Genomic DNA, 27,452 nt, shown 5'->3' with positions numbered 1-27,452 from the left:
TTGGCCAGTACAAACAATAGTAATGGCGAGCTTCAACCCATTTGATGTGGTTTTAATATTTCGGCAAATCCATAGATTTTTATTTTTTTAACAAGAGCGAGAAATTTAAAAGTGAGTGTAAATGTATATTGCATTTGCAATAATAGCTGGGAATTAGTCTGAGCACATTACATCAGCCCAAAATATTAATTTTTCAGAATTGTGGGCTCCCTTTTGACTTTGAGGCCAAGTCTTTGAAACGCCGCCTGCACTGAACGTTGATCAGATCTGGCTCTCTTAGGAGACCTTTGCAACCTCTATCATTTTTGTTGTGAGTCTGAGCTCCTCTGCTTTAGTGCAAAAGCCTGATTCTGCACTGTTTAGATGCCTGGGGTCTCATTATCCCACCTGAGACCTAGGTTTAGGTAGGCTCTTTGCAGTTTGTAGGGAGAGAGTCGTGTCCACAAGCCAACCCTTCCCTCTGCAGGGCAGCCAGAATCCCCTCTGGAGATCCTAATCTCTATCCACTGACTACACGGGAACCCTAAAGTGACCACAGCCACCACGGAGCTCCCTCAGTCAAGTGTCTGCATTGAGGTGGGAGGACTCCAGGTCTGTGGCCCAGCCATTTGCAACACCGAGGATCTTTCCCCTTTCTGCATAACCCAGCAGAGAGCGACCCTTCGGCCAGGGGAAAGACAGAGCTCTTTTACCAAGAGCAGGAATTCCCTGGGGATGGAGGTTTCAGAAAGCGATGCTGAAGTGCCATCAGCCGTTCCTTTTGCCTTTTGCACTTTGTCACCCCTGGCTCCCTGTTCTTTGCTCTTGGCCTCCCGCCTCCCCCATCCCACCCAGCTGCAGCCCACGGTTATGAAGCCATGGAAGAGAGCTGCTGTGGAAATTATTTTCTCATGTACCTGGAGACCAGCATAATTTCATATTAGAAGCTAAAATTAAAATCCTATTATAATAAAAGTAACCGGACTCCCGGGGGGACAACATACCAAACATTAGCCGAAAACACCTTCCTGAGCATGCAAAGAAAATCATAAGGGAGAATGGCATCTGTTACTAACATCTGAGTGCAAATTCTTTCCACCTGCTACGGGCAGAAAGTCAAAACCCCTTCATTTGCTGCAGCGTGCTTGAGCTGCCTGTCCAGAGGACGCTGTAAACTTCATTAAGTGGCTTTTCCACTGCAGCCTGTGCGGATGCTGTTTCAGGCCCTGCCATCAGCCCGGACTGAGAAGGCGCCTGGGGATGCTGCCCCAGCTGACCAGCCTGCATTTCCCGGCTAGCATGGAGGATGATGGAATGCTCTCATTTCCTGAGCAGAAACCACAGCAGTTTGTGTTTCTGTAAATACGTAGGAGCAGGCTAGAAAATCACTTGCTGGGGCAACTGCAGTCATGAGAGGGAGGGAGCTTGATGCAAAAGAGAACATAGCCTTTGGTTAGCACCAGCAAGCTAAGAATATAAATACAACAGTAAATCATAATATCGAGATCCTATTATGTCCCATGTCAACCACGGGCCTTAGAGCCAGTTCTGAAGGTCACTAAGAATAGCTAAATGTGATGTGCAGGGAAGCTGAGGTGTGCAATGATGGCCATGCATTGCCCAGCAAGGCTGCAAATAGACTCTAAATCTCTGAAGTCCTCCAGAAACACTTCCAAATGCAGAAATCAAGAAAGAAGGGCAAATCCAGGTCTCTCGGTCTTACACAGTGTGTGCTTATGCAGAGAACAGCTCTGCAGGACAAGACCTTCAGCACTGCTGTGCTGGGTCGCCAGGTAATTTCTTTCATGCACTCCGTCATTTTTTCCCTTCTCTCTTTCCTGCTATTTAATTCCAAACCCAGGGCAATCTCTTATGCAGACGTACGGCACCCAAAGGAGCCCTGACCTCAGGTGGGGAGCTCAGGTTTCCAGCTCTACTTCTCTTGGATGTGGGAGGTGGTGGGGAGGGAGCGTTGAGGAGAGACTCCTTGCCCTAGTCACGTAACCAGATGTAAAAACACCATCAATGGTGCCTTCAGCTGTGGCCTTTGGGATCAGGCTGGGCTTAAAAAAGTGACCTAGCAGAATAAATACACAAATTAATAGTCATCCTTTCTCAGCTGATCTGGTAGCTCATCTCAAAGCAATATTAGGTGGCTGGCATTAAGCAGACAAAGTGTCCCAGAATCCTTCTGAAAAAAGTTTTTGCATCCCTGCCCCAAATGTTGTTAGGATTTGTCAGCCCACCTACCACTGACTAAAGCAGTTGGGTGGAAGCAAGGAATTCATTTTGGGTTTGGCCACTAAACCCTCGTACACTGCTGCACAAGCTATTGTACCATCCTGTGCCTTTGTTTCCCCATCTACAATTTATGAAATTATATCTGAAAACCCCATGATGTTGCATTTGGGGAAAATGCTATATAAAAGCCAGGCATTGTTATTAAATCTGACCCTTAGTCAGCAAAACACTTAAACATGTGCTTAAGATTTAGGGTATGCTTAAAGTGCATTGGGACTCAAACGCCTGATTAAGTGTCATTGCTGAAGCGAGAGGGATTGCTGAGCAGTGGTAACATGCTCCCAGGTCACCCACTGCACTTAATTCTTTTATGTTAACAAAGTACAAGCTGGAACACAGCCAGATTTCACTGCTGAGATGCTCTGCAGGGGGGACTGGGCACTGAAGTGCCCACACGCAGCCTAGACCTGCAATCCCTGCTGTTCACCTCAGCAGGAGGTTTTACCACCGAAGCACAGGGCATGTACCACTCCTCCAGCTGCAAATGCCAGGGCTGGCCCCGAAGAGCAAGGAGCAAGCAAGCCTTGCTGGCAGAAAGTCTTCTAAGCTTTAAAGGAGCTACTTACTTGCTCCAGGTTCTTTGAAGGGCATTCTCCCCATTCGTTCATTACAGAAGGAGCACAGGACCACCAGCTTCCTAATTTTGAACTGGTCTCAGAGTTATAGAAATGGCAGGAAAATTAATTAATTAATTAATTAACAGGTATCAATGCCCCAACTTGCTTTTATGGTCTTGAAGACATTTGTAATGTTCTGAAGGCAAAGCTTCTCTGCAACCTCCATAATTGTACATGGATTAAAAATTCAGATTCTCACTTAATCACCAGAAATTAAGACCTGGTATTTGGACCTGGGACATGACTGCAGTGCTGCATGGACTAGGTGACCCTGCTTGGCATGGACCAGGTGATCTCCAGAGGTCCCTTCCGACCTCAGCCATTCCATGTGTGATTCTGTGATTCTGTAAAGGAAAAATTCAAATTACATGGTATTTGAGATAAAGTTGCTGGATTTGAGAACACAGTGTTCATATAGCCTGCAAAACTTTACAGCTGGATGGTGTAGAAGTCCCTGGTCTCTAATATTTTTTAAAATCTCTGTTCTTGCTAAAGATTATTTCTGAAACAGTTTGTATTGGGAGCTGACCTCTTTTAGGCTTTATTCAAGCAGCATACCGCTTTAATTTATATTTTTATGACTGCATAATAGTAATAGGTCTGTGTACTTATTCAGGAATGTGACTCCCATTGAACAAAATACCTGAGCTTTCCACAACCTTCCAGTGTTTATCTCTCCAGGAAAGGGCAGGCTATGGCCCTGGTGTCAAAGACTATTTTATTTTATTTTATTTTATTTTATTTTATTTTATTTTATTTTATTTTATTTTATTTTTAATCCATTCATCTGAACATGGGGTTGAATTAATTTGTTTCAGAGACCCAGAGCAGTTCCTCACAGTCTAACGAAGAGAAGCAAGGGTCTGCTCACACAAATCCATGTGCAGGGTTTGACCCCAGAGCATTAAAAAAAGGGCCTTTAATGATAAAAGAGACTACAGGCTACACTGAGGTGTTTCAGTGCAAATTCACCTTTACACCAAAAAAGTAAGAACCACTTGGATAGCTGAAGAAATGAAAGAAAATTGGGATTTTTTACACGGAAATTTGACCTGCTTTTATAAATGTGTATGTCTCTCTAAAGATCCTTGCCGACGTCTGAGGGTGTTGCCAGTGGTGCCCCTCATGGCTCAGTACTGGGCCAGTTTTATTTAACATTTCTGTCAGTGACCTGCATCAAGTGATTGAGTGCACCCTCAGAAAGTTTGCAGGTGACAACAATTTGGGGGGGACCTGGTCTGTTCTAGGGGATGAAGGCCCTGCAGAGGGGTCTGGGCAGGCTGGGTCGATGGGCCGAGACCCATCGTGTGGCACTCAGCAAGGCCAAGGGCTGGGCGCTGCTCTTGGGACACAACAACCCCATACAGTACAGGCTTGGGGAAGGCTCTGGGAAGGTGCCCACAGAAAAGGCCCTGGGGTGCTGTCTGTGAGCCAGGTGGCCAAGAAGGCCAACAGTACGCTGGCCTGCATCAGGAATAGCATGGCCAGCGGGACCAGGGAGGTGATTGTCCCCCTGTACGTGGCACTGATGAGGCTGCACCCCACACGGTGCATTCAGTTTTGGGCCTTTCTCTACCAGAAGGATACTGAGTTGCTCGAGCATGTGCAGGGAAGAGCAACAAAGCTGGTGAAGGGACTGGAAAACAAGAGTTGTTAGGAACAGCTGAGGAAAATGGGGTTGTTTAGTCTGGAGAAGAGGAGGCTGAGGGGAGACCTCATCGCTCTCTACAACCACCAGAAAGGAGGTTGTAGTGAGGAGGGTATCAGTCTCTTTTCTCAAGTGACAAGTGATAGGATGTGAAGAAACAGATTCAAGTTTCACCTAGAGAGGTTTAGATAGGATATTAGGAAAAATTTCTTCATGGAGAGGGTGATCAAGCACTGGAATGGGCTCCCCAGGGAAGTGGTGGTGTCCCCATCCCTGGAGGCATATACGAGATGGGTGGATGTGACACAGAGGGATATGGTTTTGCAATGGGATTTGGAAGGTTAGGTTCATGACCAGACTTATGACCTCAAAGGTCTTTTCCAAGCTAAATGATTCTGTGACTCTAACTTTCTGATTCTGTTTGGAGAAGGTTGAATGGAAATCAGAGAGATGAGAACAAGGAAGGCGAGGAGACTGTTGGGTGTCATTGCTCTCCACCCTGAGGTGGGATGGGAAGGGGAGTGGGATACCACATAGGATTTGTAGGGGGCAGATGTGGAAGTGGTGGGCAGCAGTCCTGGCAGGCGTCTGAGTGAGCCAGAACAGCCTTTTGGTGCCAGTCTCCATGATACTCTCCCCAGCAATTACAGAAAGGACACATGACGACAATCCACACAGCTTTATTGTTTCTAAGACCAAACAGGAGGAATCGTGGCTACTTAAACAGCCTTGGAAGACAGATGAGCTGTACCATAAAGTGATCCTTTTCTGCCAGAATCCCAGTGCAATGGGAACATCTAGTGTCCAAGGGGAAATTCTGCCTCTGAAATACCTCCTGAGAGTCCAGTGAAAAAAAACCTCAGCTTTTCCACAGCTGCATCTGCACAAAACCCAACAGGATCATTGGATCTCTGAACACTCAAAGCTAGCTCACACGGAGCAGTGAATAGTTTGAAGACAAATATTAGCACTACTCCCTGGTCACATAAGTATTGTGTTGTTCTTCAATACTCATTTCACAAGACATCTTTTAATACAGGATCTTTCCTTCAATACCAAATACTACATGGAGCAGAGCAATGCACTGAAAAACTGCTGCATCATGAGTTAGGGGGTCCTGAGCAAAGAGAATGGGCAATTTCTAAGGACTTCATTTTGATTTTCCCTGCCTTATTCAGGGAAATGTTATACATGTATATAAAGCTTAAAAAAAATCACAGTGAAAAATAATACCTATTGATTTTTCATGCAAGATGGTCAAGAATAAAGGGAGGAACTTGTGGATAAAGTGCTGCACTGAGACTTGGGCAACGACTTCCACCAACTTCTTAATAGCTCACCTGAGATTAATGCTGTTCATACGACAAGTGACAACCAAAGACCCACGGTGCTGGGTGTTTACAAATGAGCAGGTGATTTTTTGTGCCAAAGGTTTACTATTAAGTAACTTACAGACAGGCAAAGGATGAACTGTAACACCCAGTTGACCGCATGAGAACCAAGGCACAGAACATTTCAATACACATGAAAGATCACACAACAAGTTCCTGATCATACTGTGACTGAAAACAAATTTCTGTTAATTATCAAATTTGCACACACAAGTTCCTCCCTCTCCTGGGAGCAAACAGTTTTCCTCTTCTTAAGGCTTTTTATGAAGACTAGCTTGACAGATTAAAGTACTGGATGGGAGATGCTCTCTATAAAATGCCCAATGTATGAAGACACTGCCTGAAGTAATAAGGGAGAGGAAAAGACATGAAGATATTAAGGGCTATAAAGACTGTATTTGATGTAAACTGTGTACAGGTATGAAAGGGACCAACTAGTCTTCAAGCAAATCAAGTGTGGGATAGTGCAATATCCCACTGGTTGGGAAACAGGGCTTGAATATTACATGAAAGAGCGAAAAAAAAAATCCAGATCCACAATGATTCCCGTACTCCAGAAAAGATTTGAGTAAAATTGTGCCCCTGACATTTTTAAACTGGTAATTACGTAGATGGCACTGGAGGTTTGAGTGTACAAACATGTAGTATGTGACTACGGCAGGGGACTTTTATCCTGTGGGAACATCAAGGGAATAGTTCCTCCAGCATCTGTGCCCAGCTTTTCCTTTCTCCTGTGTCTTCTTTTCTCCCGTTTTCTTTCTTAAAAAATTTTGTTTCTGTTTTTGTTTTTTTCTTTACTGTGAGGGTGGAACAGGCTTCCTAGAGAGGTGGTTGATGCCCATGCCTGTCAGTGCTCAAGAGTCTGAGTTTGAATAATGCCTTCAATACACTTTAACTTTTGGTTAGGCCTGAAGAGGTCAAGCAGTTGGACTCAGTTACCTGTAGGTCCCTTCCAACTATCCTATCCTATCCTATCCTATCCTATCCTATCCTATCCTATCCTATCCTATCCTATCTTAAACTTCCATAGAAAACAAGACAGAGCATCTCTGCAGCTCCAAGGTAGTTGCCTGTAATTGCTCATCCCATCAAAAGCAAAAGTCAAGAACCATAAATGTCTTCATTTATCACAGGATAATAATAATAATAATAATAATAATAATAATAAAGACAATAGGAGCAGGTGACCTGTTGAAAGCTCATGGAGTAACACCCTTAGAAATCTCCTTGGCTTGCTTTACCACCAGAAGGGAAGCTGTGGACAGCAAAATGTGGCATCAGACCTGGAGTCTGATTGTAATTTATTTCCACCCTCAGTGCAGCAGTTCACAGGAAAAGACTGGAATTTATAAAATAAAACTGAACTGAATCCAGTTATCTAGCTGAACATTTGATCTGCATGGAAAAAAAATAAAAAATAAAATTTAAAAATCTCATCATGATGACACTTTTAGCAGCCATGAAAGTGTCGAGGTGCAAGGACGACAAATACAAACTCCTTGTCTTGCATTCAGACAGTGCACCGACTGCCAAGTAGTCAGAGATCGATTCCACTTCATGGCACTCTAGCATGACCAAGGAACAGAATGAAACCTGCCCTCCTTGTGGTCTGCTGGATGGGATATTACTAAACAAGATGACGACACTCCCTGTTGGCATCTGGTTGGCATTGATTTGCTGTAGTCCTGTGAAGATGAGAGAGCTGAAAATATTGGTTTGGCCATGAGTGTCCAGACCGTGGTAGTTTCACATGAACCCTGGCTGCAACGTCTCTGAAACCACAGTCAGGAGCTGCCTGGTGTTTAGCAGAACCTCCTCTGCTCCAGGTTGTGCCCACTCCTTCTTGTCCTGGCACTGGCACCACTAAAAAGAGCCTGGTTATGCGCTGAAGCTCACAGAAATACATGCTTATTGTCTAAACTAGAAGCAAAATGTTAAGCAGCAAGTGTTCTACAAGCCTATGATAAACATTACATGATGAGAAGCTTCATGCATTACAAGATGGTTTTATTCCTCCCTGTGCTTCAGTCTTCAGAAAAATTTGTCTTAGTCTTCCTCGCAGGCCGATCCTTAACAAATCTGTCGATGGCTCAAGATTTTTAGCTTTTTTAGGATGCTAAAGAGATGAGAAACAGTGATATTGGCATGCTATAGGTGAGCAATTCGAAAACCAGGGGGAAAGACCCTCTTTTTTTCAGCTGATACAGAGGGTGCTTGCCCAAAGCAGCGAGCATGAACTCTGAAAGAAAGGATTTGAATTAAGACTTCTGCCAGCCAACTGCACTGCCAGAAACAAAACCTCATCAGACTGAGGGCAGATCTCCCACCTCAATCTTCCTCCTTTCCGAGGCAGCCTCATCCCACCCAGCACAGATTTCCTTCTCCAGAAATCTCAAGAGCCGTTTCCCCTCTCCAGGCTGACATAACCCAATCCTCCGACGCTCAGCCTTCGCTGCCAGCTCCTGACAAATTCTCAGCCACTGAGAGCAGAGTCTACACCCAAACCTACACCGTCCTTCGCAGAGGCAAGAGCCCAACTGCCCTCCCTCCTCCTTACTGTCTCACCCCCACGAGCATCCTTGTGGCTCGATGCTCAAACTGTCACCAAAAAAGTCAGGGCAGCTCTTGCTCTGTGGGATTTTCTTGCGAAGCTAGCCTGCTGCCTGCTGTAAGGCGATAGCTTACGATACCATCATCCAGTTGGCCGTTTTCAGCCCTTTTTCCCCTCAGCCTGAATGATCCAGGATGTAATTAAAGTCTTAGGAAACAATCAAAAAAAAAATCACAATCCTGCCTGAACTCCGGCTCCTTAATTTTGGTGTTGAATACTTTAACCCCTCTGCTGCCAAAACATAAAAGGGTTAAAATCCACGGGTTTAAAATTAAACCACTTGACAGAAGCCAGGCTGAACTTTTAAACCATTAAGCAAACACGGTTCCGCTTCAAACAGGAGGCAGCTTGAAGCCAGGGCTCTTGCTTTGCCATCGGTGCGCGCTGGCTCCCACGCAGCTGGCCCCGGGCGCTGGATTTACCTTGACAAGGCAAAACGCTCACCCGGCGACTGCTCGGGCTCGCTGGGCTGGGATGAGCGAGAGGATGCTGTGCTGCTGTCACAGGCAGGTGGGCAAAGCATTTTCCTGCAGGGTGCACGGGAAGACAGCCCGAGCACCCTGTTAGGAGCCCGGTGCTGAGCTGCGAGCTGCAAACACACAAGCCTGGAGCAGCAGGGAAGCGAGGTGCTGTTTACTCTGCAAAGCCCAGCTGGTAAACCTGTGCCTAGGACAGTTACAAGATTAGTTTTCCCTCTACCAGGCTGAGGTATGATATTGCTCACGGTGAGGAGACACAACAGACACCACTGCCCACCACCCTAACAACTAAATTCAGCCCCTTTCTCTCCCCACCGCTGGCTTCAAGCCCTTTTGCTCCGTTTCCTTCTGTAAAACCAGTTTCCTTCTGCAAACCAGTTGTTTCAAAGCACTGGCTTTGGAAACACAGACAGCCACTACAAGGCTTTAGTTCAATTAATTGCCTGAAAAAGCTGCTTACAGCACCCTTCTGAGGACTGCAAAGCGCCGTGCTTGTTACTGCAGAACTCCCATGCAGAAACACATTTCAGCTCTGATCATTTCAGGCCCATTCATCACTGCCACAGACACCAGATTAAAACCTGACCACACGATACAGCATGATCTAGTTCTGTTCTGCATGAGCTAAAAAGCCTTTCCAAGTAAAACCTTTAAGATTAGAATCTCCCCTTATATTGCTTTTCTATTATGTCTCTTAATGACAGAGCCCCCACTTTTTACACTATAGTAGAACTTATCAACTGTTCATGTAAAAGGCATAAATTATCTTAAAAGTTATGTTTTTAAGCCTCATGTAGGTAACAGTTGCCTCAAAGAGGAATTGAGGACAATAACCTTGTTTTGCATGCTACCTGCTGCACCTTCCCCAAGTAGTGCAGGTCCAGATCTGTGATGCTATTTGGAAGACATCACTGGGGTTTGAAACTCAGGATTTTCTAAGCACTTTTGGCTATAACAGAAACAAAATCACTGTAGTAAGAGAAGTTTTGACTGGAGTAAAACCTCTATACTTGCATACCTTGAAGCTGTTCACATTGGGATGTACCCAAGCAGTTCCCAGCCCACTAAGAGCTGGAGCAGCTCCTGGGCACCAGTCCCCACGTACCACGCAACCACCACGTACACTGTGCCCACGTTCACCCAATTCATTGTCCAGCTGCTGATGGCTGATAATTACATTGATAAAATCCCCCTAGTTAATATTTTGCTTTTTATCTTTCAATAAAAAGAAAACATCCTATCCGAAAATACAATCCTCCGAGAAGTTTTACAGTGAGTTCAGTTCCACGGTGTGAGAACGGAGAGGACAGAGCGTTTGTCATCACTTCTCAGCCAAATGAATGCAAGACAGAAGATCACTATTACAAGATATTTAATAAGAAACTACAGAATGGAAGTCCTCCAGGCATGTGAAATTCAGCCAGGCAGTACAGCTCTAGAACGGGGCGCTTCTCACAAACCACGTTACAACTTTGTTTTAGCACGGACACAGACTAACACGAACTACAGGTACTCAATCAGATGCAACAGCTAGAGTTAGAAACTACCACAATAAAAATATGGCACAAAGAATGCTACACTCAACGATGTGTAACCAGTATTTACTTTTGGCAGTCCTGATCCGGACTAATTCAGCGTAGAGATCCACTCCCAGCCAGCACCAGGTTCAGTTAACGCACATTTTGTGAAAAATACGTTTGTAACTTCATGACATAGTTGTGTAAACATACGCTCCTTTCACAGTAAAACAGCAGTGATTTGGGTATCAGAAACAAACAAGAACGAGAACCCCAGAGAGTATTTTATTTCACAGTACATAGTGTATGTGTATATATTCACCATATTCAGCAAAGAAGTAAAGTGCATGCCAGTAACAACTCGGACTGAAAATGAAGGACTTGCAGTGCAGGAGTACAATTTCCTCAAGTACTAACAAACTAATCTGAAGTAATACAAAGCAAGGTAGAGTAAGGTCTTGAAAACAACACACTCTGTGATCTACCATGTATTTCTTTAAAAGGTAGGCTGAGTTACTCTTAAATAGGAAAATTTCACAGCAGCTATCAGTGAATAGACAGTTCAAAGCTTCACGAGTTAAAAATATTGCACCAACAGGGCTGTGGGTTGTATTTGAAAGCAATACAAGTTTTTCTTTAATACAAAACCATTTAAAAAAAAAAAAAAAGGATTATAACAGCTACTTTGAACAAAATAGCTGGTCAACAGTAAGACTTGATGAAATGGGCGGTGAACAGCAGGTCTGTCTTTTGGACTAGGTGATCCTAGAGGTCTTTTCCAACCTAAATGATTCTATGATTCTATGGTGTGGATTACCTAGAATCCCTCCTACCTTGTATCTGCCAAGTCAGGAGGGGAAAAGGTCTCCGCTGTCCTGTAGTCTCAATGGAGCTAACTGTAAACAAAACCTATTAGAGAACAATTGGCAATATTCCCCTTCATTTTAAATATACAGGGCTACAAGAAGTCTTGAAATGTTTCATCACCGGTTGGTGCAAAGAAATAATAAACACGAGACAGGCAGATGTCCTACAACTGCAAAATGACAGACAAGTGTCTACAGCTCCAGCCACAGGCCCCTAAACCTATGAACCTGAAGCAGATGCACAGAAACCAAATGATGCTCCCCACAACACGTGAGGTTCCCATTTGGAGAGTCAAACATCTGGGAGATCCCTGGAAAATGAAGGTACTGAGAAGCAAAGGTACAAGAGACCTTCCACCAGCCCAGCTCCCAAAAGGTAGTTTGGCACCACACTGAACAAACACGGCGTTCATGAGGACAACGCATCCATCAGGCTATTGCCAAAAACGTAACACCACTGTGTGCAAGTGAGAGGTGCACACAGTGCACTCCAAGAGATGTACAGAATAAATTCATCCATGAAGAAAATTACTTCCTTCACTCCAGAATCAATTCTTTCCCTAACTGTGTGGGGAAGGGAGAAGGGGAAAAATAAAAAATAAATAAAAAGGTGCAGATGATCATCAAAGATCAGGAATCCCTTTTTGGGGACACTTATTTTTCATGAGCGACTTAAGTTAGCAAAACATTTATCCAATGGAGAAAACAAAATGAGAACTGTTCCTTAAGTTGATGTCTTTACCAATACATGGACATTAACTAAACTCTGTCTGCTGACTTCCCAGGACACAGCACAACAGACGGCTGTGGCCACTACGCCTTCACTATTCTTATAAAATTTCTGGGTACACTAAAAAACATGTTTGAAACCTATTAAAACTACTTGCTCGGTGAACACAAGGTTTTATCACCATCATTTACTCACCTCAGCATTAACTTGCAAAAAAAAAAAAAGCCTCCATGACTTGCAGTTGGACATCTGGCCCTTAGTTCAGCTATTAACCACTTTCAAGAAAGACCTTGAGAGAGAATTAATAGGCTATAATCACCTGAAGTAGTCTCCTATGCAGTTCATTTCACTTCTTTGTTGCAATAAAAAAAAAAAAAACTTTCAAAAGCAACAGCATATAGAAAAAAAAAAAACAGCATAAAAGTTCATTTAGATGAAAACCCCTCGTATTTACAGATTTTCTGTAGTAAAGAAGCCACTCTCATTGCTTCACCGCGATTAAAAGGCTTGGCCTTTTTAATCCTAAAGCAGCCGCCCAACATCATCCGAGTCTGGAAACATTTTCCGAACTATCAGAACCTCGACATCAACAGGACTGTACTGCAGGCCATACTGCAAACAGCTCCCACACAAAGTCTGTAAAGAAACAGTCTTTAAAAACACAATTCCCTGCTCCCCTCTTCCTCGTGGCACCGTCCCCACCGGCTCCCGGGGGGGTGCTACGTCAGTTTCTTCATCCTGCGGTTCTGCTTGTCGATATTCAGCGTCGCACGGTCCACAGAGGTAGTGATGGAATCGAGAGCTTCGTCCTGCCTCTCCAGCTCTGCCTCTGTGTCCAAGGCGAGGCTCTTCAGCTTCTGCAGTATCTGTTGGGAGAAAAGGCCGAGAGCTTTGGGTGAACGACCAGCCAGTTCTTTGAGAAGTGTAATAGACAAAGGGCAATTGGTTATTTCGTAGCTCTAAAGGACCAAATAATTTGAAGTCGTGCCCTGAAGCATGCTGGAGGCATCCCCGATTTTAAAAGAGTTCTTGCTCTGGTAAGCTGAAGTGGGATGTGTAACGATGCGCTGAAGGCCAGCAGACTCAAACCTGAAAAGTTAGGGTTTCATGGGAAAATCAGAAGCAAAAATCAGTGTAAAAGGTCAGATTTCTGGCTGTTCTGTTTTAATCTCCTTGGCAGGTCTGCATCTAAAGCTGGAGCTTGTCCTAAGCCGCTGCGCACCCCGAGAGCTGGCGTGGACAGAGAGCACAGCTGCTGCAGTGCCAGAATTGAATCACACAGCAGAAGGTGTAGCAAGATTAGGAAGAGATCAGGTAAAAGGACGTGAAAATTTGGTTAACTACAGGGAAGTAGTAAAGTAGTAGTACTACTGCAATACTACAGAAGGGAAAAAGTGAGACTTAGGCACCCAAGCAAGTCATTTTCAAGGGACTAACGAGTGGTGCTGTATGAATGGATGTCAAGGAGGCCAAATTAGCTCTGGCTGTACCCAAAATTATAGAATAGTTTGGGTTGGAAGGGATCTTTGAAGTCCAAATTCCCACCAGCCCAGGCTGCCCCCAGCCCCATCCAGCCTGGCCTTGGGCACTGCCAGGGACGGGGCACCCACAGCTCTTGGGGGCAGCCTGGGCCAGGACCTCACCGCCCGCAGAGGGAAGAATTTCTTCCTTTTATCTGATCTAAATCTACCCTCTTTTAGTTTAAAGCTGTTACCTCATTTTCTATCACTACATGCCCCTGTAAAAAGTCCCCCTCCAGCTTCCAGGTATTGGAAGGCCTCTATAAAGTCTCCCCAGTCTTCTCCAGGCTGAACCCCAGCTCCCTCAACCCTTCTTTGTAGAGGAGCTGCTCCAGCCATCTGAGCATCCTCAGGGATTCATCTGGACCCACTCCCACAGGTCCCTGTCTCTCTTGTGCTGGGGGCCCTGAAACTGGATGCAGCACCCACGTGGGGTCTCACAAGGGGCGATCTTTCATCCACCAGCACTCCCAAGTCCTTCTCCACAGGGCTGCTCCCAATCCATCCATCCCCCTATGTACTGATGCTTGGGATCACTCTGACCCAGGTGTGTTCATCCCAGCCAAATCCTTACCCACTGAATGGTCAAAAAAAGACCATGGTCAAGATAAAGATGTTTTGGACAGTGCCAAAGGTCTAGCAGAAGTCCAGGCAGACGCTATCAGTTGCTTTTCCCTTGTCTGCTGATGCAGTCACTCCATCACGGAATTGGTCAGGCAGGATTTGCCCTTGGTAGAGCCATGCTGGCTGTCTCAAATCACCTCCTTGTCTTCCACACGCTTTAAAAATTGCTCCCAGGAGGATCTTTTCCACGATCTTCCCAGGCACAGAGGTGAGGCTCACCAGTTCCCCAGGCCCTCCTTTCTACCCTTTTTAAAACTGGGAGTGACGTTTTCCCGTTTCCCAGTCACCAGGAACTTCCCCTGACTGCCAGGATTTTTCTAACAGGATGGAGAGAGGGTTTCTTTGGTACTGCAGCAGTCGAAGGCACGAGTTATATCGCTGCCTTTTCTTCCCTCTTGTGGCTACGCCCTTAACCATCCTGGTAGCACGAACTGAGAGCACCTGCTAGGCAGGCAAGCCTCCGCTGCCTTCCTTCAAATGTATCAGGGGGAGATTTGGAAAGCAGAGCTTTTCGGTTTTCACGGAATCACAGAACAGTTTTTCTTCTACAACATACATCAGCCTCCAGAAAGCTGCTATCAAACAGCAGCAGCCCCGTTTCCACGTGGGGGGGCTGAATTCCACGGTAATCCCACCGTTTGCAGCTAGGTCAGAGAAAAGCAGCGAGGAGCACCGTATCTAACGGGAACGGCGGGGGAATTTCACGCAGACAGAATTCTTTGACTGGAGCTGGACGTCAGCCACAGCAGTGAGATTTATCTCGTAAAATATCTCCCGGCTCCTTCCATAAATCACAAGTGGCCAGAAATACGGCTGTGTGAGTAACTGCTTCTGCAATTTGGCTGCCAAAGCAGAAATACAAAGCAAACCATGGATCAAGCCTAATCTACCTATTTCTGTTCTTACCAAAACTACGAGTGAAGGAAACACTGTTTCTGTCCCAAATGAAACACTTCGGGTTCTTCGGCTGTAACGGTGAAACTTGTTGCTGAAGTGTTACTTGTCACTGAATTCCCCCAGCTGGAGGTAACAGATGCGTGTGGGATACGCACCAAGAAGAAAAACGACGTGCTCAGATCCATCCCGTGAGCGAGCCAGGAAAACGGGGCTGAGATAAGGTCCTGCCTCTCCTGAGGAAGTACGTTCACTGCTTGGAATTGGGAAGAGCTCTAAGTCCTTCCCTCAGGCTGCTTCGGCAAGCATATATATAAATACTTAAAGAAAGTGCTACATGGGATGAATCCTACCGAGCAACACGGACAGCAGCCTTGCTTTCGCAGTGTCACGGCATAACTGAGAATGGAAGAGCTCTGAGGTCCTCCTGGTCCACTTCCCTGACTGAGAGCAGAGCCAGCTCCGATGCTCAGCCGACAGAAAGGAGTACGGGTTGCAATCTCCTCTCCAAAAACCCTTTAAACCTCTGTGCTGCTTAATGAGAGGAGGGGTTTTGCTCTTTCAGCACGCCCCTCACCATTTGCAGCGCTAGCCTCAGCTGTCCCAGGCAACGTCCTCACCCAGACCACCTTATTTTGCGGAATCTGTTGAGTGCAGAAGGTAAGTGGGGTTATGTGCTGTGCGTGCAGCTTCATCCAGAACACCTACACAGCAACGTGGCCAAAGCTGGCCAGTGTTTTTGCAAAGCAAAACGATGGCGAGATGTCCAGTTATCGCTGCTCCAGTCCCGCCAGCTGCTCAGAGCAGCAGCGCCGTCCGTACCAGCCCACACTTTGGGCCACGAATCGAGACATAAGAACTCAGTGTGAAACCCTTTATCTGCTACGCAGAGCTAAAGATCAGGTACGGTCCCATCAAAGATGTGTTTTAAAAGCACATTTTGTCAGGCACTGGTCAACCTCACGCTAAAACAGCCTGGGATTTATGCCACCAGATTAAAATTTGGGAAGTCTGCCTTGATGCCCTGGCTACGCCCAAGATTTTCTGAGCAACTTCAGGCAAGTTCCTGAATATTCCCCAGTTGTTTTTTTCCCGATTAAAGCTCTGCACTTGTGTTCCTTGTCCCTTCAGCATGTTAAAAAACAAGGCTGTAAAACAGAAATATATGCCTTGTGCCAAATGTTCAACCACAGCAGATTTAGGCCTTGCTGGGACCATAGGTGTCCATCCACACTATGCAACCCCAAATTCCTTATAGCCTGCGGGGACCTGGCCATGCAACTGAGGTTGTGACTCCTCTGCTCTGTTCCATGTATTTACCTGCTCCAGGAGGGGTTCAAATAATGCCCAGTCCCCCCTCCCTTTGGCTGAAGTAGGATCTGAGATGCCCAGCTCAGCTGGAAACCAGCACAGTGCAGACACAGCTGGAGCGATAGCAGAGGACCCCAAGTCCCACGAACCTCCTCAGTACTTAACCCCATTACCCCATTACTTTACCCCTTTGCCAGATCATTTGAAGACCTAGACCCAAAGCGCCAAGCACAGGAAAGCAGAAATTGTACTCTAGAGGTCTTACAGTGGAGACCTGACCTTGGTTTGGGTTCTGAGATGTCCTCATAATAATGCAATTTTAATCTAAAGCCCGTGAAATATCACCTTGCACCTCCACATACTGAGTAGCCAGTGGTAGAAATTAAATATGGAAAGTGTCAGAGTGCAGTAAATATTGCCAGTTGTACTTGGAACTCCCCCAGATCCTCGGTTATCCCACTTTACTTTGCCTGTGCAATGGAGATGGGGTCTGAACGCTAGAGCAAAGCACACATAACCAGAGAGGGCTCGTGGATGCTGCCTCCCAGACCAAATTGACCTGTAATTAGGGAAAAACAAACTGTCCTTTGCAGTATTCTGAACTGTGGTGACTGTGAACATATTCCAGGAGAGCAAGAAGGAGGGACAATACCTTAAATCCCAACTCATAGTCCCCTGATAAGCTCCAACCCTCATTAGGGACTGATTGATCAGCACCGAAACAACAAAAGGGCCCATCCACGTCCTCTCCTGCTGCGTCCGTAGACAGGCTGTGGGCCAGCAGGGAGCAGCAGCACCTTACACCATCACAGCATAAGCCTCTAGAGGAGATTTAGTGAAGTTAATGCCACAAGAGTAACTTACCCTGCCAAAAATGTAAGGATTTACATTGCTTTAGCGCTCCTCCTGTTTGGGTAGCTTCAGTTTGCTGCCATCGGTGTTTGCCTGTAGCTCTGAGAAGCCTACACTTTTTTTTTTCTGCCTGGTCAGGGGTTGCATTTAGTGGGTGAATAACCAAGCTCTACACCAGCCACAGCACAAGTGAAATGGGACTCTAGGAAATGGGGCTCTCTTGTAGCACAAAACTGAGCACAGCAAATGCTGGAATGGGCAAGAGTGCCAGGACAAGGGGGTCTCCTCTCTCTGAAGGGTATAACGGTAGACATTTTACAGTATCAGCTCTTAGAGAAGCATGGAAGGGTCACTACTTCCTCATTTATGCTTCCTCACCTGCTTTTCCCATTATTTCTTCTTGAGACATAATTTTAAACAAAATGTTCTTCTAACTCTGATTTTTTATCTACTTTCTCTGTTAGCACCAAGCACCGATGGTGGCACTAGCACACCACCAGCCTTGTCTGGAAAAAAAAAAAAAAAAAAACGCCCAAGCAGCTGTGACAAACCCAGGCTTTATTACCACCACTTATTTTGCTATCACAAAATATTTAAGTTACACACGGGCAAATACAGAGCATGAGCTGGGAGGACCTCACTCCTTTCCCCAGATTGCACCTTCAAAAAAAAAAAAAAAACAAAATCCAGGGCACGATCATTACACACGTCTGCTAAGATCAGCCGCCTGGTGCTTGCTATTGGCCGTGGAACAAGGCCATGCTATGAGCAAATTTGGTATTTAGCACTTGGAGGGCACGGTTCCTCAACAAAACGCTTTTTCTCTGACCTAACGGTTGTGATTTCCTGAGACGATGGCACGATAAAAGGGTAAATAAACACCGAAGAGGCTCCGAATGTAGCAAGAGATGGAAACAGAACCTTCTAGACCTGAGGAGCCATCGAGGAAGCACGGGGATGTGTTTTTTCCCCCCCTACCCCAGATGTTCTGGAATTAACGACTTCAACGCTATCTCTGCCTCCACGGCATGTGTGATGTGCAGACACAGTAAATATCAGGGCAACAGCTCTTTGGCAGGAAGGAACCCGTGAGGAAATTAGAAAGCACTGGTTTGGCAAAACAATTTCAAATCTAGCGAGCAGAACTACTCCCCCTCCTCAACCACAGCCCTTAAGCTAATATTATCCCATCCCCTCCCACGCCCAGTGCCATTATGTCAGCCGCAGCGAGGCGGGAGGCAGAGGCTCAGCCAGAGACCACAGGAACTCCATAGGCTTCTTCCTCCACCTCTAGAGCACAGCCAGGGACGGAGCTTGCGGCAGCGTGAGCTCTGCCTTCAACAGAAACACCCCTGCACCGCGTCCTGGCGACGTCTTTTACCCAGGCACGGAGTCACCCCAGCAGGCTGTTCAGGGCTTCCAGCTTTAACTGAAGGAATTTGGTATCGTTCACAACTCCTGTTGCAAAACAGCTATTATCATCATCATCACAACAAGTACTTTTTTTTTTCTTTAAAGGAGAAAAGAGAGAAGTCAACGGTTAACCTGCTCATCACAAACTCCTCCAGCTTACGAGTTCTGCTCGCCTTTTACTTCTTGTAAGGGGAACGGAGCAGAGCTTTGGGGGTTTTGTGATTTTGTTTTGGTTGTTGGGTGGGTTTTGTTTTTCTTGTTTTTTTTTTTTTAAAAAAAAAAAAGTGTTGACATTACTGACAATCGGGGAATAAAAGGTCATAAACAATCCTCGAGAAACAGAACTGCTCAGAAAAACACTGCTCGGTCAAACACAAGGACTTCCAACAGCCTTAGGTCATTCACAAGGAGCGATGCCGCCACGTGTCACGGTTTTCAGTGCATGTTAATGCTTTGCCTTTATAATATTTCCCCCATTTGATCTCTAAATGCTTTCCATCAGTGATTAACCATCATCCTGCTCGTACTCAGCACAGAGCTGGAAGCAGCTGCGACAAAGACAAGCCCCTGCCACAGGCTGAGATGACGATGCATCCTGTTCATTGAAAAGCCACATTTTTTTTGGGGGGGGGAAAGGGTCTAAGCAGCAGGCTACACCTCAGCTAGGAGCACCCTATAACCTAAATCATAACTTTGTAAGGCCACGCAGCTGGAAACAAGACAAAGCTCCCATTTCCATGCCCTGCTTTACTGACGGACTTCACCTGCTTCCAGCTACAACGAGACTTGGCGTGGCAAATATAACCTCAGATAAAGCAGCATTTGGAGAAGTCCCAGGGAGAAACGCCAGCCCGTACCAGATAAGAGGCTTCGCTCCCCGTTCACATCCCTTGTTGGAGGATGCTGAGCTCCCCTGTGCTACGTTTCCTCTGATTCTCTACTCGCAGCCAACTGCTTTGATAATAATCAAGAACTGCCCACGGCCGTTTGCTGTTCAGCTGTTCCGAACTGGCTCTGGGGAAGCAATTCCTAGAAAGCCTTTTTTTTGTTGTTGTTATAAGATATAACAAACTGTGGCTCTTCAAAAGCATTACACGACCAATAACCCTTAATGTATTATTCAGCTTTTTTGGGTCTGGCTGCAAATCAAGATTTATCCTGGTGAAAAGCTGACATTTAAGAGAGGAACAACCAGCCCTTCCGAATACCTAAGAGCTGTGCAAAGCAATGGATGCATGAATAACAGATTGCTGATATTTGTACAACTACGATTAAAAAAAACAAAGAGCTCTCCCCTAATATCCTCCAAAAGGTTAAAGCTGCTTCAGAAAGCGCTGATTTTTTGATAAGTGACAGATCATGGAGAAAAGCCCTTTAACTGCTCTCCTTTCTCATCTTTTCAAGTGTTAAAAGCCCGTTCTGATTTTGAAAGAGTGCATATTAGATATTTCACTCAACAGACCTTGCTTCCTTAACCAAAATATAACCAAGTTTCGGTCTAAAAGGGTACACTTACATGGTGATTTTTATTAAAAGAAACATTTCTAAGAAAAGAAACAGTTTAATCCATATTAGGGCATGTACTTTAAAATCATTAATGACGGCAACGATGATTAAAAAGGCCTGATTCTCAGGGAACAGGTGCTCGGTAATTACTGGAAAGAAAAATCAGGCCAACTCACAGGCTGTCAGTTTGGCATTCAGATCCTCTCCCCACCCTTCCCAACCCACAGGTTTACCCCAAATCAATAACGGGTTTAAAAAATTCTTGGCTTGGTGTGGTATAAATAAATACCAGAACTGTCTCTTGGGCTCTGGTTTATCCTGAAGAGTTTTGTTTCAAGTAACACTGGCCACCTAACACTGCTTCTAGTCCACCATCCAGAACAGAATTTCTGCAGAAATCCCGTTTTTCTGAAGTTAAACCCTCACTTACCCAACTATATTTTGGGTTACTGTTCGTAAGTGTATTTTTTTGTGCAAGGAGTTTTATTTTTTGAGTCACTTAATTCACTGCTCTGTGCTTGTGACTCTCAAACGCACTCAGCTGACAACGCGCTGTGGTCTAATTCCCAGCTACAACATTAAAGAAGGGGTCTGGAAAGCTGCAGGCTTGGCTAAGAGGCAACAGACTTCGCAGAGACTTCACGTGATGCTGTGCTCAAACTACAGATGGGATATAAACGAGAATTAGATGCTAAGGAAAAAAATAATTACAGATAAAGTTTGACCTTCAACCACTTGCGATGCGTCCGTGATCGCAAATAAACCTGCTGTAACCAAAACCTCAGTAACACCACGTTCCTTTGCTTTTGCAGTTCGTTCATGTTTCAAAACAAATGTACTACAAAGAGGCATTCCACACAAAACAGGCTCTGAACGTCAGTTACGAAAGAAATTCCTTAAAGAGCCATTTAGAGGCACAATATCAGACTGGATTACTTTAAGACAGATTCCAGCAGAAGCTCCAACCTATTTCTCCTTCTCTGCTCTGCTGGACTGCACACTTGTTACCTAACTACAGGCTCTCTCCGGGCTTTTATAAAACCCTGCTCAGGCTTGTGGGTGTTTCTGAAATAGAACTGCTGCTTCTTACTAAAAGGAGGAAAATAGCATAGGGGAAACACAGAAAAAGATAAAAAAAATGATCTAATTGTTCAGCTTCTTACTCTCCAGATAAAGCAGGTTAAATGTAAGGACTTCCCTTGGATTATAGCCCTATCATTTAATGTATTTTGCTGATCATTTGTCCAAAATAGTTAAAAATGAATGGAAAGGTATCAGTGTGTTTTAATCAAAGGCTTGGATTTTGAAGTTTAGCAGAAGGATTTTTTGTTTGTTTGTTTTTAAGGACGATGACTACATTTCTGATGAAGTAAGAACACGCATGCCACCACGGATAAGGAGGGAGTGAAACAACTCTTATGGAAGTTCTCAGCTGATACCTGTCTAAGCTCTTTCGCCTCTTCCTGGGAAACCTTCTCTTGTTTCTGCAGCTGAACCTGGTCGTTGTCCGTCCCTTCTCTGCCTCCCGCCGGCGAGCTGGGCTGCACCACTCCTCCCAGGAGTCCCGTGGCTGCAAGAGAAATTCCCATGGTCAAAGACTGCCATCTCCTGTAGTGATGGGATCCAACCTATGCTTTGCTCCGCAGCAGTTTGCAAGAGGACAAACGTGCTCAGAAAAGGCAGGTTCGGGTTCAGCCTTGAAATTCTGCTAGAAAGGGTTTGAGCCGTTTTGTGCAGTGCCAAACTGAAGGTGACCACACTGCTGAGAGACTCCTGAAGGCAGCAGCACCTGGGGAACGGGCTCATGTGGGGTGTGGGCATGCATCTGCACTGACAGCAAACAGCAAGGTCCTCCCAACCTGATAAACGAGGAATCTCCCCCTGCTGCTTCTTCCCTTTGGTCTTTTTTTTAATTAAAGACCTTAAAAGTGATGGATCACAGGCAGAGCCCAAGAATCGAGTCGGTGAGCCCCCAAAACAGAAGGGCAATGCTGACACTACCCCAGCCGAGCAGCGTGGGCACCATCCCTGGTGTATGTAACATGCCCCCTGCCCTTTATTTAAAGCAGCAGCTCTTATTGTATCCGATACTACATTGCTGCGAGGCAAGGTTGTTATTTCTGCAGCATCTGGGTGCTAAAAACCCGAGACACCCATCTCAGCTCCTGGAGGCGCTGCAAACCTCTCCATAGTGCTCCCACTTCAAGAGGCACCAAGAAAGAAGCAGGCGAATGCTACTGCTGCCACCTGCCAGCAGCCAGAGCAGGACATCGATGGCAGCTCTTGGGGATGGAAAGCACATCAGAGGCCAGAGCTCATCACCACGTGGAAGGGCTGGTGCCCAGCTGGCTGGCAGCGAACACCCATCCACCCGGGGCAGAGCTGCTTCTCCGTGAAAACGGACACAAAGCTGAACCCCAGAGCAACAAGCCTGAAATCCCTCTTAAGTAGCTACTGCAAACTGGCAATTAATCCCCGGAATTATTTGGTTATCAGGCTGAGAGTCGCTGGACTCAGACACCATCGGGGTTTAAGACAAGCAAAGCATTCACCGTACCAGTGGTACAGTGAAGGGCTGAGAAATAGGCACCGAAAACTGCTGCTAGTGGTAAATTCCTGCCGTGGTGTCCCTCCAAGGGGGAAATGGGGAGCGGGTGACAGACCTTCCCGTGGCAGCAAACAGCCAGACAAGATTCTGCATGTTTCTGATCAGCCAAGTGTCACCGTACACTAATTATTTCATTAAAGACAAAGAATCCATCCGTTTCACCCCCATTCATCTCCCTGAGGGCAAGAGCAGGAGAGGGACACAACAAAAGCACACGGAAAGAACGGGGCAGGGCATCTGGCATCGCTCAGCAATTTCCTAGCGAAAAAGAGAATTAAATAAGAGGCAGAAACGTTCAAAAAGCAATTCTGTTTAGCTTCGTTACGCCCAGTTGGACTGCGGGACACGCTGCCTCCTCGGGAGGATGAGGAGCTACGAAACCTCTGAATAAAGTCCAGGGCAAAATCTGCAGCCTTGGAAGGGTGAAAAAGCTACAGGATTAAGACAGCACCGCCCGAGGTTGTTATACTGCTAACACACTGTAGGGTTTCTTGCACCTTTTAACCTAGGGTAGCTGTTATCAGCCGTTACTGGCTAGGAAAGTGCTGGACTTGATCCAGCGCAGAAGAGCCTCTGTTATAAAACAAACCTTGCTGCCCCGTCTTTGGCATTTAAACACTCCACGCGGCTTGGTCCAAAAATAAAGTCAGAAAAGAGATGCAGAGCAGCTAAAAATAGTTTGAGATAATCTAGTGCGTATAAAACGCCTTGCAAATCCCCCTTCTACGTGAAATCAAGCCCGAACTCTTGGGAGCAAGAGGTCTGTTGCACTTTTTTTTTTTTTGTATAAATGTGCAATGCACACAACTTGAAGGCAGGGCTCGCGCAAACAGCCAGGATCCAGATGAGACCGTGACAGTCGTGGAAACGTCCGCGTCTCCGTGCCGCCGAGAGCTGAGAAGGCCGCGAGCCAGTTTGGTGAGGCAGAGGTAGCTCTGCTGCGAGGCTCGGAATCAACGGGAGCTGTCTGAAAACACACGTTTTACGCGTGCGCAGAGGCAGGCACGCATAACGCGCAGATTTTTCTCCCCCCCAACCCAAGCTTTTAGCAAAAAAGTTAGAAAAAAATATCAGTATTTTTCACCCTGCGAGCAGAGGCAGGGAAAAAAAGACGAGGCAAAAGCCAGTCCTCGACTGCCATCTTGCGACAGCAGGCGGGCAGCGGCGGTCTCCAGGGGAGGAACAAACAAGGTTTTTGGTGGAGCTGCAGAAGTCAGGATTTCCATAGCCTCCAGTTTTCTTCCCTGACATTTCCAAATCAAACAGCCCAAATGCAGGTGGGGGTAGGAGAGCAATAGCCTTGAGTCACTGACTCAGATGCAAACAGAGCAGAGCAGCGGGGAAATTAAGCACGGGAGGGCCGTATAACCAATTATTTTATGTAACCAGCCTCAAGACCATCAGGAACTGAACACCAATTTGCTGGAATAACTCCGTGCTTAAGAAACCAGCAGGTTGTTTTTCCTCCGAGTTGTTGTGCTGACATTTTAGTGCCAGATGCCCAGAGACTGACTTCCTTAAAAATTAACAAGCTTTTCCAAGCTATGGCCTTCAAAAACTCGACGAGAAGAGAACATTCTCCTCCCTCTTGAAACCCAGTTTCTGCTTTGTGCATAGAATTAGCTTCATCTATTGTTTTGCTCTATCATTTTTCTACTCTTTTTTAACGCACCGGGAATAAATCCACTGCTTTCCTCTTTGGTCACTGACAATTAGGGGGAAAAAAAAAGGATTCAGGCACGTTAATAAATTCCTAATAGACAGCTCTCCAAGTGAATCCAGGTTTGGATTACAAAAACGAACAAAAACCACAGCCCTGCCCAGAATTTTAGAAGCATTAGTAGCTGTAAGGATTTTCATTCTTATTGTTGCGAAGGGCTTTCGGTCCCTGCGGTGTTTTTCAAAACCACTGAACTATGCATCCACCTCGTCCGAAATCTAAAAGTCTCCTACATCTGAACACCTGAAGGTCTTGAATAAAAACTCAATTTTTTTATTAAGTGAAAATTAACCTGATGTTTATCTCAACGTGTTATTTAAAAGCTTGCTGAACCGCACTTTTGTTTTAAACTTTCTACGCTTAACCGAACAATGGGGTTTTTATGAGATGCTTCCAGCTAAAAACTGCTAAGGGAAAAAAAAAAAAAAGCAGTGACGGAGGACTCAGAAGCGTGCAGTTGGATGAGAGCAAATTCCTGACGGCCCTTCCCACGGAGTGGTACAGTTCTGTACTGGTGACCACTGAAAAAAGGACACAGGGTAAGACAGTCCAGGAGAGGACTCTCCTTACAGACACCGTATCCTATTCTGAGCTCAAAACCCACTTGGGAACTTTGGGGAAAGGCATTCCTGCTTATGGATAGCTCATTTTGTCTGTCACATACCTGCTTGCCAAATGGAGGCGCCCAAATCTACCTGAGGAGACTTGCTGGCACCGACAAATCCTAGGGCATCTTCCAAAAACTGTATCTTCTTGCTGAACTGCATCTCCAAGACGGGGATGGCTTCTGGCATCTTTGCTGACAGGAGCCTGTACGAGGTGTCAGGCTTGCCAATAAACCTCTGACGGACGCTGATTTCATACGGCGTGTGAACTTTGATATCGTCCACGTCCCTTGCTTCAAACCGGTGAATGACCTGAGAGTTGCAGTCACTGATTTCCAGGCCAGAAGCGAAGAGCGTGAGTTTTCCTGGCTTGACATTCGAGTCCGTTCTGTGGGTGATAATAACTGGAATTCTAATTATGATTCCTTCCTGGTTCTTTGAATCGGAAACTGCGGCAGTTTCCTTTGGCTTGGCTTCCAAGGGCGCTTTCCAGAGCTTGCTGCTAAATGGCCACCAAGAAGGAGACTCGAGCTCCGTCAACAACCTAGCGGAGAGAGGAGAGAGTCAGAAGGGAGAGAACCCATCAGAAGGTCGTGCTGCCCCACCAGCTCAAAGCAAGTTACCACAGATTAAAGATTTAAGTGATTCCAGCCCTTTACACAGCTCACCAGGATCCAGCCATTTCAAAAAACAGCTTTTCTTTATTTGCTAAGACATTGCAAAGCGGCCCCAGAATCTCACCACTGGGACGTGAGCAATCTGACTTCTCCGTGGGTTTATTCATGCCAATTTACCACCATTTGTTCTTCAGCTACCACCGCCTTGTACCTCAACGCTTCCACACTTGAGCGTCGCTACCGCTGCCTCTTTCTGCTCCTCCCCAGCTCGGCCCCATAGGCTGAGGCCACCTTTAGCTTCGCCCTCGTTCCCATTGCTGCTAAAACACGATGAGCGCGAGGTTCATGCTGACGTGCCCAGCAGAGGCTGCCCAGAGGCTGCCTCCCCACCAGGGCTGGCTCAACAGCTGCAGGCAAAAAGGACAACGCTTGTGGTTTGTGTACAGCTAGAAGCAAGAGTCGAGGAGATGCTGGGTATGAACCTTCTGTTGAATTTTCTATCTGCAGAGCCTGTTCCCCCTTTCTGGGGTCCTCTCCCCAGGACCAACATCACAGATCTCACTGGGTGTAAGCCTCACACGTAGTCCTTCCACTGGAAACGAATGGGAAGGAGTGGAAAGGTGGTGGATCTGCTTTGATTTTTTGCTGTCCCTCTCCACATCTGGGCAAGAGTTGGAGTCAGCATGTGTGACACTCATCCCCTGCCCCTCATCTTCTAGCGAAGCCAACCGCGTGTAATAATGCGCTGAATGAAACACTGTCACCTTACTGATGTTACAGAAGGCTATTTACCGACATAAAGCCTGGAAAATCAAGCCTTATCAAACCAAAATACTAAGTATTTTGGCTTCCTTACTGTTTTGGAGAGCCAGCTGTATTTAATTTGCTTTAGGTTCGCTCTAGAAAGGTACTGCCTGATGAAATACGCGTCGCAGCAGGGCTGCTCTCAAGATACTTTTTGTAATGATTTATTTTCCAGGAGAGAACCAGAGCAGTTCTGCAGCAGACTTTGCGATTTGAAAATCCTGTTTAATTTGGCCGTAAACACAATCCAATCTGACAAAGGAAGCTCTAACTGAACGCTTTGTTTACGAGCCATCAAAGCTACGCACCGGCTTCGGAACAGACCTACTTAAAGAAAGCCATCTGCTGGGAAAAGCAGAAAAAGTCACACTGGGAGCAAACCACTGAATTCACAGACAACGGGTGCAGAATGAATCGTTCCAAGAGCACACTCCCAGCTACAGCCGGACCTCGGATATTTAGGGGATAGCATGAGAGTGGAGTAGTGGGTCTGGGAGCCTCTGCTGCCCTCTGACCCTGCTGTGACGCTCCTTTAAAAGAAAAAAAGGACAAACCAAATGAGACATAACCAAGTTCTACAGTAACAGATTCTGAATGGACAACGGTGTCACAGATTTAGGGCTGAATCCCGAAATGATAAGGTTCAATTTAAGTTCAGCATAGAGAAGAACTGCAAAAAACCTCTAAGCTGGGCTAGCACACAGCATCTTCCACATTAATGCTTCAACTCACCTGTTGTACCTAAAGAGCAACTACTGACCTGGTATCACTCCCACAAAGTGGGTTTTCTGTCCTCTTGGAGTACAGAAGAGCTACAACAAGGTCCTTCAGGGCAACGG

At 46.0% G+C, this 27,452-nt stretch overlaps 1 protein-coding gene across 8 annotated transcripts in view; it reads right to left on the bottom strand.

The window, feature by feature from the left end:
• Positions 1-10,381: 10,381 nt before the first annotated feature.
• SNAP47 (synaptosome associated protein 47) overlaps positions 10,382-27,452 on the bottom strand; it is a 26,618-nt gene continuing 9,547 nt past the window's right edge. For 7 of the 8 annotated variants that reach the window (XM_035319650.1, XM_035319652.1, XM_035319653.1 and 4 more), the window contains 3 exons: positions 25,252-25,736; positions 21,699-21,829; positions 10,382-13,005 (listed from right to left, as the gene is read on the bottom strand). In XM_035319650.1, the coding sequence (XP_035175541.1) occupies positions 12,859-13,005; positions 21,699-21,829; positions 25,252-25,736 (763 nt within the window). In that variant the 3' untranslated portion in view covers positions 10,382-12,858. Of the gene's footprint in view, positions 13,006-18,257; positions 18,764-21,698; positions 21,830-25,251; positions 25,737-27,452 lie in introns of those variants that run through there. The other variant, XM_035319648.1, reaches the window with a different exon arrangement.

This window comes from Oxyura jamaicensis, chromosome 2, assembly GCF_011077185.1.
Source record: "Oxyura jamaicensis isolate SHBP4307 breed ruddy duck chromosome 2, BPBGC_Ojam_1.0, whole genome shotgun sequence".
Taxonomy (NCBI): domain Eukaryota; kingdom Metazoa; phylum Chordata; class Aves; order Anseriformes; family Anatidae; genus Oxyura; species Oxyura jamaicensis.
The sequence above is the reverse complement of the archived record's forward strand: the minus strand, read 5'-3'. Positions and strand labels throughout refer to the sequence as shown.